This window comes from Egretta garzetta, unplaced genomic scaffold, assembly GCF_000687185.1.
Source record: "Egretta garzetta isolate BGI_Z169 unplaced genomic scaffold, ASM68718v1 scaffold69, whole genome shotgun sequence".
Lineage (NCBI taxonomy): Eukaryota > Metazoa > Chordata > Aves > Pelecaniformes > Ardeidae > Egretta > Egretta garzetta.
This window is the reverse complement of record NW_009260790.1, coordinates 1,641,745-1,655,164: the sequence shown is the minus strand read 5'-3', so window position 1 is coordinate 1,655,164 and position 13,420 is coordinate 1,641,745. Positions and strand designations below refer to the sequence as shown.

The window sequence follows — 13,420 nt, the reverse complement described above, 5'->3', positions numbered from 1 at the left end:
TCAGGCCCGGCCCGGAGGGCGAGACGGGGCTTCGCTCATCTGCGCTGCGGCGAGAGCGGTGCCGTGCACGGGCTGCAGCCGGGCAGTCCCTTGGCATCAGGCGGGAACAACAGAAAATGAAATCTTTCGGAAAGCAGCAGCTTAACCTATGAAATGAAAGGACCCGTTCTTAAAAACGGAATTTTGTTTACTGGAGAGGTCAGGAAACTTGAAGATACACGTAATTATAAAAATACAGGCTTTTTTTTTTTTTTTTTTTTTTTTTTTAAGGAGTCCCAGGGATATTTCTAGTTAAAGAGTTGAGGAGCAACAAGTCAAAACTACATTTAAATTGTGTTTGATTAATGGCAGAGATGACTTCTCTACCTAATTAATAAGCAAATGCAAGCATATTTTTCCTACTGCAACATAAATCTTGGGTTTTCCTTCTGTCACACTGCTCCATAATTTGAAAACCCAGTAAATTAACTGCCATCACAGGATCCGCCTTCTTAACGTTTTAAAAACTTCAAAAAATTTCCACTGCTTCCTTCAATGTGCTCCGAATGCTGGGAGCTGACGGACAAAACCTGAAAATAGTGCAGCGCAAGAGGGTCAAAGCGCTGTATAAAATTAGGTTCTTTTCCTGCCTAAATCCTTCAGTTTTGTAATAGTTTCATTGTGCCCATTTCCAAAGTCTTTTCTGAAAATTACTTTCAAGTACAAGTTTAACACACAGTTGTAAAAGGTTTTTCTTCATAGTAGAGGTAAAGACCTGTTTGGCAGTTCTCAGTTCCAGAAATAACGTCAGCAAACTCCACAGCTTTTGTGGAAGTTTAGAATTTGTATTTTAAATCGGCATCTCTTCTGCAGCTGTAGCATAAATGCTATTGTGCACAAAATACATTTATTGTGCACAAAATACCCTTTTTCAGTCTAAGGCCTTAGAAATAACTACTGCATTTAGTTTCACTTGAGGTAGAATAGTTCAGCTGGAGAAGTACAATGATCATCTAGTCCAACAGTATGTCTTTATGGCATAAAAGAAAAAAAGCTGTGCCTACTGTATGATCTCACTCGCGAGTAATTCAGACACCACACCGCAAATTCTGGTTGAATACAGATGCCACAATTGCTGGTTAAGTCACATGTGTAAAACATAATTATGGGATCCTAAAAATCGACTTCCAAAACCAAAAGACTCCTACTTGATTCAAGGAGAACCTCTACTAATTTCTGTAAGAGGTGGTTGGATCTTCAGCGTCAAGCAAGAAGTGGAGAACACGATTTTATGGTTCTGAGGTTTGAGTCAATTCCACTTTTTACAGATCATGCGATGCAATCATTGGGAGAGAGACCTTCTCCCGAGGTCAGTGGGCATGAGCTATCTGACATACATATTCACAGGGATCTTTAATATTGACTGGAATGTAAGGAAAAATATTTTGGGTTTATGGTTAACCTCAGAAATGAGGTCAGACTCAATCAGGGAACCATATTAAATCAGCCAGGACACAAAGATGACAAACTTCAGAGCTGTCACTACAAGAAACTTACTTCCTACTCCAAGATAACAACTAGTTAATCTAGATTTTCTTTTCTAAAGTAAAGTGAACTATGTACAGCTAATGAAATGCTATTGTTTAGACATAATAGTTGTAATCTAGTGAAAAAAGCTCCTGTAAAAATTTCACTCCTTGATATACTTAAGGTTGATTTGAGAAATTTAGTCCAATAATGAGCGAAAGCAAACTGTAAGAATAAAAGAAATATCCAGGAGGATGAGAGAAAGTATGTCCATGAAGATATGGGAAGGGAAATTGAATGCAATAGTTTTAAAATTAAAATCAAATGGATAATTCATTAGCATCGAATGAGTGATAATTTAACTCCAGTCTCTTAGAAGTGTTGGTCACAGCCATGTTCTTGACAGTGTACATGTCATGGGTGTACATGAACCCAAATCATCGTCACAAGAAGTCTCAGCAAAAAAATGAATGGCATAAAGTTAGAAGAATGTTCCTTTTTCAAATCTGGTAAAGGTTCCTCTAAGGTATCGCAGACGAAAGGGAGGAGTTGGCCATTCAGTTTAAAAGAAAAAACATTCCCATTTTTTTAAACTGCAAACATCATCCTTCGACTCATGAAGCTGACAAAAAGATTAAAAACCTCAGAAGCATCAGTGTCTATTCGGCTGAAATTTCAAGTCTCTGTAGGAACAGTACATTTAATGTAATGTTTATCTTAGAAGATAAGGGGCTGTTTGATTAATGTTATCAGTCAATCAGTATACGAGCTGTGATTTCCTTTGACTGGTTTTCATCCCTGCATCTTGAATACTCAGAGGAAACTTCTTCTGGAAGTAAGCCTTGAAGTAAATTGTCCTCATTTTCCACTGAGATCTGAATTTCAGTTTCTTTTTTCCAGGGGTTTTCTTCTTTCAGAAGGGGAATTTCTTCCCCTGTTGGGGAGGGTTTCCATAGTCCGTACTAGTTGACCTAGGCTGTTCTGGGAACTGGGAACTGCATCGGGACTACGTACTTTAACAATACAAGTCACATTCACCTGCGTTCCTCTGTTACCAGAATGTTCTGTCAAATAAACAGAAAACACATTAAACATGGAAGAATGAAACCTAGAACAGGGCAGTTAGTTTCCCTATCCAGTTAATTGCCTTAAAATAGACACTAAATATTTTCTTGTTTCACTTAATTTAGATAAGATGGTGGAGGTGGTTCTGTAACATTTTAGGGGGGTTTTGGCCCCATACAATCCACATATCATCCCAGAAATAAAAAAGCCATAAAAATCAATACAGAGCCCTGGATCACAGCCAACTCCCCACCCATCTGTTGCCATTTTAGCTGTTTTTGACAATGTTCTCACTGCTCCCTTTGGCTCTTACTCCCATGCACAGGTAAGCACCTACCATCACACTGCTTCCCTAGTCCACGAATAACTTTCTCTCCATTGAGCACACTCTCATTACAGTCTCAGGCTGACAACTTAATTAATCGCTTTTTCTTTTCAAAAGTCACTCTCTGCTGAACATGGGTCTGATGTTTTAGCCTGCCATTTAAATTTCTGCTAAAAAGACTCAGAATTGATAATCAAATTTCCAGAGGCTCTGGATCATTCTGAGACATTCTTACCTGAACTTGCAGCATTGTGTCTGTCTCCAGTGTGAACGTTACAACCTTCCGCAGCTGAATGTTGCTGCTGAAATCCTTTTGTTTCTTTCTTTTCATTGTTCTTGTTACTTACCACACTGATTCTCGCAGACTCAGTTGGATTATTCAGGGAGCTACTGTGGGACCCAGACATTTCCAAGAGATACTGTTCCTCCTGTTCAGAACTGCTGGAGTTTTGCGATCCTGTACATACTATATATACTTTCTTGTCACACTGCTTTTCTGTAGGGGAAAAAGGCTGGAACATTTGCAGAGAAATACATTAATCTTTTTAAAAAACACTAACAAAGAACTAGTCAGTACTTAGGCAGCTAAAGAAACCACTAATAATAGCCATTTGCATAGCGATGACTGTAAGTAGAATTCAGACCAGCTCATTAGGCATTCAACAAAATGAACCTGTCTCCTGAAGGCACCTACAGTACTTCATTGATTGCCTAGGGAACAAAGGCTCTAAAATCTGGTCCTCCAAATACACACTTGTGTTTTGTTGCTAATATAGCCTAACATAAAGCGAGGGTGGTACATTATGTAGGCTGTGTAAGGTACACCTTACACTCCAACTTGGGGACCAAACCACCTCATTCTCACTGCAGTTGTCTGTCTTCTGCTGCGCCATTTTCTTCTACTTGTAATTAAATAAGACTGCATTATTTCTATACAACTTTTAAAGCAATGGAAAAGATGGGAAGGAAGGAGTGACACTCACCAAATCTGCTTCAGAAGTCGTTGGAGAATATACAAGGGCTGCAAGTGAGCGAAGACAGTTCATTACCACCTAAATTTGTTTCAGTTGCAAAAGCTGCTCTCTTAACTAGTCTGAATGGTATCCTCCAGTCCTGGAATAATCTCCAAATGTACATTTATTATACACTGTTTGAAAATGTTGAAAGCTATATTGTATTAATTCTGTAAGGTGCCTTAAATTTAGCCAGCAAGCAAAAAGGACCCTCTGCATGAATTAATTATTTTTCTATACTGTCAGTGAGAAAAGGTATTGATGACAATAAACTACAGTTGTGACTGTTTAATGATAACATTTGATAATCTCTAATATTTAAATGATGAAGTACAAAATATTGTACAAACTCCAGTAGGAACACAACTGTTGTACAGTTGTCCAACTCCACTGGGATGTTGTATGTTTGGACAATTATCTAAAATCTGAGGAACAAGAGAGATTTGAATGGGACATTTGCCTCACTGTATCCCTGTATTAAGATTAATTTCACCCCATGTGATTTAATAATTTCACCCCAATGTAACAGAGGAATGGTGTCAAAAGCTCCTTAGGGTTTCATGAAGCTACAGGTTGCCAGCTAGTGAGGCAGCAACCTGTAAATCATCACCTTGTCTGCTTGAAAAAAACATAAACTCATCCATTATTAGACACCAAAGAATCTACAGGTTAGTGACACTTTGGCCATGAGAAAAGCTTCAAAGAGAGCTAGCATCTTCAGAGACGCTAATGTAAGTCAACCATTAGGCTCAAACTAGTAGGAAATAAGGTGACGCTCTTTCCAATCTTTACAGATCTGCTTGTTTTCACTTCATGAATCTTACCTTTTTTTTTGGAGACTAAGCAATACCCCAAAAATAGTGATTATCAGGACCAATAACAATGGTCCTACTACTGATCCCGAAAATAAATTTAAAAGAAAAATTATTTAGCAGGTTGATCTGACAAAGGATCTAATTAGAAAGAGATAGTTTTATAGTTTCTGTCCATGGCTACAAAAGCTAAATTTACAAGCACCAAGTGCATCTGACATTCATATTTAGTGCTTCTATTATCAGATACCAGGGTCTCATTTCAGTCTCCACCACTTCATAAGATTGACTCTTCCTGTCCTGAAAAGCAAGGACAGACTTTTGGCCTCAGTCACAAAAAACACCTCTCTAGACTAGCAACAGTTTGTTAAATGCAAGGCCAGGCAGTCCAGAATGCTCCTAAACATATATGCCTTCTGAATAGGTTGTGAACAGGAAAGAATACTTCCATACATCCATGCTTGTGAATGCTTTTAGGATTTCCTGTCTTGGGAAAGGCTGCCAGAAGACTCCAAAGACCTCTCATCATAAGGTTTACAAAGTCAAGCTTGCCTCAGTCCAGAATCTAAAATACAACCTTTTCTACCAGCTCCTTCATAGTAGCAATTCTCAGGAAATGCCTTGTATAATCTAGTTTTGAGATTTTTAGAAAAATTTCCAGAATTACAAGGACTGTAGAATGCACTGGGGTAGCTCAGATGCATAGGTAAATATTATGCAACTCACTACAACCAGTGTCATATTGAATTAATTCAGCTGTTCTGAGGTTCTGCTTGGGTACAGGTAATTGGTCTTGGAAAGAAACTGAGAACTAAAGATAAACTTGCTTCCTAGCCAGACAAAAATGACTTAAAATGAGTTAATAGCTCACCAATGATGTGAGACATGTCAGATACAGAGTTTAAAATGAAGGTCGAGTTATTATTTCAGGTTTGTTGGAAGCTGAGCTGGGTCAGGAGCAGGTTCAAAACAGTAGGACCAAGAACTGTGGCAGCTGCTGTTGCTGAGTCACTGCAAACAGTGTCATTCATGCTGTTCCCAGGAACAGCCACTGATTTACAACTACAAGGAAACAAAAAGAGAAGTTAGGAAAGAAAGCAACCCTGTGCACAGTTAAGATTGCTATTAGATAGAAACACTGGCTTACACTGTATGTGGTATACAGCTGGTATCGTAAGATTCCTCATGTGAAAAAGTGCCAGGAGGACAAGGTTTACATTCTGTGTCTGTGCTATCTGTTCCTTTAAACAAATAGAAAAACTCCAGTTAGTCATCTGGTGAGAAACAAGAATGAATAATCAAGGTCTGCGGTACAGATCCTGGAAGTGATACAGAGGCCATAGACAAAATACAGTCTTTAACTGTCATAGAAGAGATTAATTTGAAACACCCAACCCAAACACAAATCAGAAGATTAATTGTCTGTTAGTTTGGTGCCCTTGATAGTCTTTTTCAAAGACTGTAAAAACCCACCAAAAGGTTAAAATGTGGTACTGCAGGCCTTTTCACTCATCCCTGACAGGCTCACCACCTATTCCATTCTTTTGGAGTTCTGTATCTTTCCAACTGATTCTTAATTTATTAAAAATATTAAGTGTTCCACCTCTTTGAATATTATTTATTATCTTGAGACAGCTACATTATCAGAGTGGTGACTTTCATCATCTAATAAACAGATCAATTCTGCAGGACAGCATAGTCTCATCATTACTTACTGTAACCAAAATTCAACCTGAGGCCCTGTTTCAAGGATTTAAACAGGAATAAAGTGTTCTTGAATCTGAGTCACTTGCATGGAAGGAATCACACAGCAGAGCAAAATAAAGGAAGATTAAGTTGGACTGGGGAACTTTATGATATATGGTAGTAACAGATTGCAACATGTCCATTTGGATGTGCCTCTTGAGAATACTGTTGCTGTAGTTACTGCCAACTTGCTAAGACAATGCTTGCACTAAAAAGAATGCATTACTGTAGGGAATTAAAAGACAATATTTCTGTAACTTACTGAGTTGGAGGCAGAGTCAGAAATATTAATGTACTATTAATGCAAAAAATAACCCTCAATACAGTAAGACTATTTTGTATATATAGTGTTCAGAATTAAATTACCTCTTCTGGAAACTTGGTAACCTTTTCCACATTTTTTATGCACTTTGCATATTTGGCAGTACTCGTATATTTTTGAAATGCAGTATTTATTGGGTGGGCAGCTACAGATTCTGTCCTGTGATGCAGTGCATGTTTGATTCTGCACAAATCCTGGTTTTAAAACAAGAATAAAGAAAGATGTCATTAGCAACATTTAAAATCATAGCCTGCAATGTGTCAAGTGAGTATGAGGTAATGTTTGTATACCACAAACTGAAGATAATTTTGCAGCTTCTGGCTACACCATCATAAAACATACACGTTATATGCCCCAACATCTACATTTTCGTAAGAGTTTCCTCTCTCTCTCCAGGAAAGGAGAAATTTGCATCTGTAGAATTCACACTTGAAACTCTGTACCTGCAGTTGCATTGTATTGTATCATTATCATAAATACGTACATTTGTGTTACCTGTGCTCATCACTACAGTATTGTGGGGCCAAACTAAGATTTGTAGTCTATGCAGATCATGCAACTGTATTTAAAGTGATTGGAGACCTTACTACAGACATTTCATATTGTAATTAACCAGCTAAGTAGGATTATCCATTTAGATGAGACCAAAGGTCCTTTGAACAACTGTACCCTTAACACTTAATTGCCAGTGAGTCAAGTAGATAATTTTCTACACCAGTTTCCATTAGAAATGGAACAGTATGCCTGAATTTGTTAATGCATGTGATCTATTAGACCAATGTACAGACATTAGTACAGTGTACTACTTTATATACTGTTAAGCTGCTTTAACGAACTGAACCAGCATGCTCTCACTGACTATGCTGCTTTGCAAAAGAAATAAAACCAATATAGGAATATCACAACTGGTGTTTGCTGTTGTCAATTCAGCAGACATACTGAGGAATGACTGGATGCTGGAAATGTAATTAACCATTCACTCCTGTGCAAGTCAAGCCTTAAGCTCCTTTGGCTGGAGAGTATAAGCCGGAAGTTACAGTACTGATGACATTTATACCTATTTTAGTGATGCAGTGCCTTAGTTTCCAAGAATATAAGATTGATGTTACATTTTCAGGACTTAGAAAGAAAAAGGGGTAAGGCCCCCTCCAAGACTTCCCTGATTCTTTTCCCAAAATCTTTACCCAAAGCATAAGAATGGGACTATACAAGTGATAAACAAAACCTCCTAGTTTTTGCAGGAGAAGAGACTAGGTTAAACCAAGCCCACCCTTTGAGCAGGCTGTTAAAGTCACAAATGCCTCTTTAATAATTCAAGCTTACCTTTCCTGCAGGGTGGTGAGCAGGCAAAGCACTGGGGAGACCGATTCCAAATTGCTGTGTACGTGTTAAGGCTACAGGGACTGCACTTCGTGTCCACACTGTGACTGCAGCTCGCTGTCTTATACTGACCTATTAAAAAAAAAACAACAAAGCAGCAAAACAAAGGAAGCATCTCATTAGAAAAGATCACTAGGAATTGTTTAAGCTAAGTTTCATTCTTAGCTGTAGAAACCCTTTCCCTTCAGTGCCACGATCAGATTAGTAATGTATACCAAGGAAGTATTGATTTAAAGGAGTACTGCATGTATATCTACAGGGGAACTCTGATTTCTTTTATGTTATTTTTGTTTGACTCCTTCTACTACATTCATTTCAGTGAATTCCAGCCATGTTAAAAAAAAAAAAAGCAGCCTCAATCCTGAACTAAATCCCTCAGCATATGCTTAGATGCAGCTTCCCAGCACATAATTCGTGTCCACACTGTGACTGCAGCTCGCTGTCTTATACTGACCTATTAAAAAAAAAACAACAAAGCAGCAAAACAAAGGAAGCATCTCATTAGAAAAGATCACTAGGAATTGTTTAAGCTAAGTTTCATTCTTAGCTGTAGAAACCCTTTCCCTTCAGTGCCACGATCAGATTAGTAATGTATACCAAGGAAGTATTGATTTAAAGGAGTACTGCATGTATATCTACAGGGGAACTCTGATTTCTTTTATGTTATTTTTGTTTGACTCCTTCTACTACATTCATTTCAGTGAATTCCAGCCATGTTAAAAAAAAAAAAAAGCAGCCTCAATCCTGAACTAAATCCCTCAGCATATGCTTAGATGCAGCTTCCACAGCACATAAACCAAACTTTTAATCCTCATAGAAGCTGTGTTTTGTGGTGAAACACAGGATGATGTTTCACACTGAAAGTCAGGCACATGCTAGAAAGATATGTCTGGGTGAGGCCCTTACTACTTTTAGAAGCAGCAAGTGAAGAAAGCGTAATAAAGAATCACCAGAAACAAACCTGAATTAGAACTTCACCACTTGTTACTACTGAAGGGATGTGAGCTTACTTTTTTTCCTTCACCTCTTCAGCCAGCCCTAACATTGTCAGCCAGCCCCAACAGATCAAAGCAACGCGTTTCTGAAGCTACTGGCATTCCAGACAAAATCAAAAGCTATCAAAGGTAGTTTCTCCAATGCTTCTCACCAACAACAGAGTTCAGTGCAGTGGTGGGAATAAGCAAACATGACCTCCAACATATTCTTTCTGGAGAAGGGAAAACACCTCAGTTGCCATTTCCCCCTTGCTTGAAAGCAGGAAGAAGATAAAAGTCAATGTCTCATATCCTGTACAGAAATATCCTGGAAAATATACTCAGAACGCAGGAGTAACACTGAGAAAGCCTTTGGAGCTGCTTGGAGAATTTCTGCTCTCCAAAAGAAGAGGCCCTGGAGGTGAGCCATAGAAATTATGTCCAAAGACTTTGTTTTTCCACGTACTTTCCTGAACCTTAAAATTCTGCCTCCCACATCCTCTTAATGATTTAGGCTTGGATTTTTGGTAAATTATGGTAAAAAAAAATACAAATTCATAATAACAAAAAAATCAAGATTTTAGACTTCCTACAACTTGGTGCCCAGAGTTTGTTCTTGTGAAAAATTAGAATTAAGGAGAAATAGACTGAACAGTACATACCACAACAGAAAAAGGTTTTACCTATGAATGATCATCTTTCATCTGTTGTGTTTTTGACAACGGAAGCCTGACATATCTATCTAGACATTTTCGGTTAATTCAAGCAACTGTGGCTTCTTCAGCATATACTGATTTCCTGTTTCAACTTCCATATCTCTCTGACAGGAAGTCAGCATTTACGGAGACAAATTTTGTTTGCTCAGCATGTAATAAGACAAATAGGCAGTTTTTTTGCTGTGTCTAACTAATGTAATAACGTAATGACAACTTATTGCAAAAACTCTATTATTAAACTACCCAAACAGCATTACTACCCCCCAAAAAATCCAAACCCACACATCTACCTCTCTGCAGTCAACAACGTTTGCTAACAAAAGATCACTAATAATTATGGCTGGAGTTTAAGATGTGACACCTCAGAGCAGTTTCTGTAGTCTTGTATCCAGTCCCTGATAGTGGTCTGCAGTTTCTGATTTACAGTAAAAGACAACAACATTCCCTTAATGAGCAATTATATATTAACGTGGCCAATGGAAAGCCCCTTATATAAGTGATATTATCAAAGTACAGACACTAAGATCTACCTCATGCCCTGTTTTACAATATATTTGTCATTAGTGGGCTTGGGTCTGACCTGTTGTCTCATTTTTGTAATTCCCTTAGTGAGCTGTTGCTCCCTCCCCCAAATGTTGACTTAAAAATACTTTAATCAAAACACCATGCAAAGCTGTGCTTACAAGAGCTCAGCAGCCTACCTCCTGATGAGCCCCAGCCACATTAACCTTGTAACAGAATTCCTATTCTGATGAACAGCGTGTCTCTTTTGCAGGTATTTTTACAGTCACAGCATTTTACTGTCTTCCAGCTAGACAGCAGCAAAAAGTCAAAGCTCTTAAGACGTAAAAATAATCAAAAAGTAGTATGTTCATGTGAAAATTGACTTAATTTGGCTGTGTAAAGTAACAGTTTGAATTATAACCTACCTGGAGGGCACTGGCTGCAACATTTATTAAGTTCTTCTTCATAGAATTCAGTGCTGGGATCTTTGCATTTTGCAAACTGTGGTGTATAAGGCAATGAATAGTTCTAGGAGAAATTAAAGGAAAATCATGAGTCACAAGTCCATTCTGACCCTAGAGTAGAGATTCAACAGACAAACACTTAAAAGATCAGTGCAATTATAACCACCTTCCTTTCCAAGATGCTGATGTAGGCCTGATGAAACAAAGCAGCAGATGCTCAAAAGTTGAAGGAGAATGCACAGCTTATAAGCTACTTCGGACCATTTAGAGATTCCTCTGTTTTTCAAAGATCTGTCACAATGAACGAAGTGATTTCTCCAGGTTTTACGTTCAAAGGATGCAATAGGACATTAGCATCACTACCACATCCCCTAAACCAAAGGGCTAAGTACCTATATTCTCAGTTGCCATGATTCAGACAACCTTTGAAAAAACACCGATGAAATCTAATTTCTAACCTGTGGGTTTGTGGGGAGAAGCATTTTCTGCAAAGAGGCTATGTTAAAAATTACAGCTTCTTACTTAGTAGGTCTACGTCCTATACACATTTAGAGCCCTATCTGAAAACTGGAAGATTGACTTTGCTACTTATTAATTCCTTCAGGTCCCCTGAGCCAGTGGAAGAGGGAGCTGTGGGTCTAGCACTACTGCAATGCTTGAAGGAATCTTTCTGTTTTCATCAATGGGTGCAAAGGACACAGAACATCAAGTTCAATTCTCTATTGTGCTTACGTTCATTGTGCACCCACGCAATAGCCAGGCAAGATAACTCGTCCCTTCAGTCAAAGAACCTGTGCTATTAGAACTGTTTCACCAAAGGAAAGGAAAAAAGGCTTCTATCATTCCAGATACTTTGTGATTCCTTTCTGAATGAGAAAGGCCTTGATGTTTTGAAAACGATGTCTCCAAAAACTGCACTGGTGCTTCTGAAAAGGAGCAACTGGCTACAAGACTTAAATAAAAATAAAAAAATAAAAACCCTACCTCATATGGCAGGTCAAATGTGTAAGATATGGTCATGAAATACAGTGTACATAATTTTCAGCTCATACCAATCAAGACAGCTCAGTGACTTCAATGAACAAGTGTCAAAATATTTAAGGACCTGCCATCTGTTTTCAAAAGGAAAAATACACTCACTCAAAAGAAAAAGACTAATGTTAGGTCGTACAAGTGTAGGAGTTTCCTGCTAAATCAGAAAGATGCTGTTCAAAAAGTATGTGACACTGCTCAATTTTGTGGAGTCTGAAGAGATTGCTCCATTACATTCATCTACACACATTTAGAGAAGTACTTTAGAAGTATTATTAAAAGAGAAATCAAAACAGGAACAGGCTCTTTGGAGGCCGGTAATGAAAATATCCTTCCTCCTTACTGAAAAAACATGTTGATCATCTATTGTGTCTTCACATTACTGACAAAGTAGACTAACATTCCCACTCTCACCAATTACTTAAAGCAAACCAAACATTTTCTTATGCAGCTTGTTGAAATATTTTACCTCTTATTTAGCTGTATATCAGAAACAACATTTCACCCATCTACTCAATCATCAGTGCCAAAAATAACCTTTCCTGAGCATGCGAAGGCAGAGAAAGGCCTTCTTGAGTGCCAATATTCATTTCAGAAAAGAAAAAAGGAAAGCAAACTATTTAAGCAGAAGTTTCATCACTCCTGTTTAAAACACTGTGAAAGCTGGTAACGCTGACCAGACATCAGGACAATTCTAATCTCTTCTGATTAGTCAGTTGAGTTAAAGACTCAAAACCAGGGAGACTGGGGATGGGTTTCAGTACATTCTCTCACAGCCAGATCAAGGAGAAACAGCCAAGTTGCAAACTGAAGAACAAACTTGTAAAGATGCTTTTAACATGATAGAAACTGTGATGGGGTGCAGAAGGATGAAAAAAAAAAAAAAAGACATTCTCCTCCTTAAACACTAGATAAAGCAGGTGAAGAAGGGAACAGCTGCTGAGCACAAGCTGCATTTTTCAATTTCTGCTCTTTATCTTTTGATGAGAAGAAAGCCAGTTTTGAAGAAACCATGCTGCAGCCTCGAGTATCTCCAAAGTCTATTTTGGCCTCCATTTTTGCTTTTCAGTTAAGAAGGCTTATTTAAAGGGGGCTTGTACGAAGATTCAACTTTGAAGCAGAATCAGGAGGCTGGCTTCAGCATTATCAGTTTCATCATTATCAATGAAAATAATAACCACAACAATGCAAAAACAAACCCAAAGCTTTTCAGTACCTTCTAGGTTCAGTAATAACTGTTAATGCTAGACTTGGTATTATACCCTCATAGCATGGGCAATGATAAACCATACCATTTGCAAATGGGAGCTGACACTAAAATCCGATGAAGGAGAAGAAAAGGGCTCAGCTCTCAAAAGTATTTTTTGTTTAAGTTACTTTCTTGTTTATTAAAAGAAGAACGATCAAGTGCTGTCACATTTTTGTAGTCACCATGACCAAATTCATTGAAACAAGCACTTGGGAGTCTGTTTAAAACATAAAACTTCACTGCAAGAAGTGCACAGGAAAAAAAAAAAAAAAAAAGGGAAATAACGGAAAACACATCAAAAATTATCCTGGC

General features: G+C 38.1%; 1 protein-coding gene across 1 annotated transcript in view; it reads right to left on the bottom strand.

The window, feature by feature from the left end:
• Positions 1 to 449: 449 nt before the first annotated feature.
• TNFRSF1B (TNF receptor superfamily member 1B) overlaps positions 450 to 13,420 on the bottom strand; it is a 20,100-nt gene continuing 7,129 nt past the window's right edge. Inside the window, 16 exon segments of the mRNA XM_035901852.1 lie at positions 450 to 2,336; positions 2,338 to 2,452; positions 2,455 to 2,508; positions 2,511 to 2,570; positions 3,132 to 3,408; positions 3,880 to 3,917; positions 4,734 to 4,764; positions 4,766 to 4,803; positions 5,308 to 5,313; positions 5,593 to 5,631; positions 5,634 to 5,668; positions 5,670 to 5,783; positions 5,869 to 5,962; positions 6,834 to 6,983; positions 8,113 to 8,241; positions 10,789 to 10,891. Of these exon segments, the coding sequence (XP_035757745.1) occupies positions 2,264 to 2,336; positions 2,338 to 2,452; positions 2,455 to 2,508; positions 2,511 to 2,570; positions 3,132 to 3,408; positions 3,880 to 3,917; positions 4,734 to 4,764; positions 4,766 to 4,803; positions 5,308 to 5,313; positions 5,593 to 5,631; positions 5,634 to 5,668; positions 5,670 to 5,783; positions 5,869 to 5,962; positions 6,834 to 6,983; positions 8,113 to 8,241; positions 10,789 to 10,891 (1,356 nt within the window). The 3' untranslated portion in view covers positions 450 to 2,263.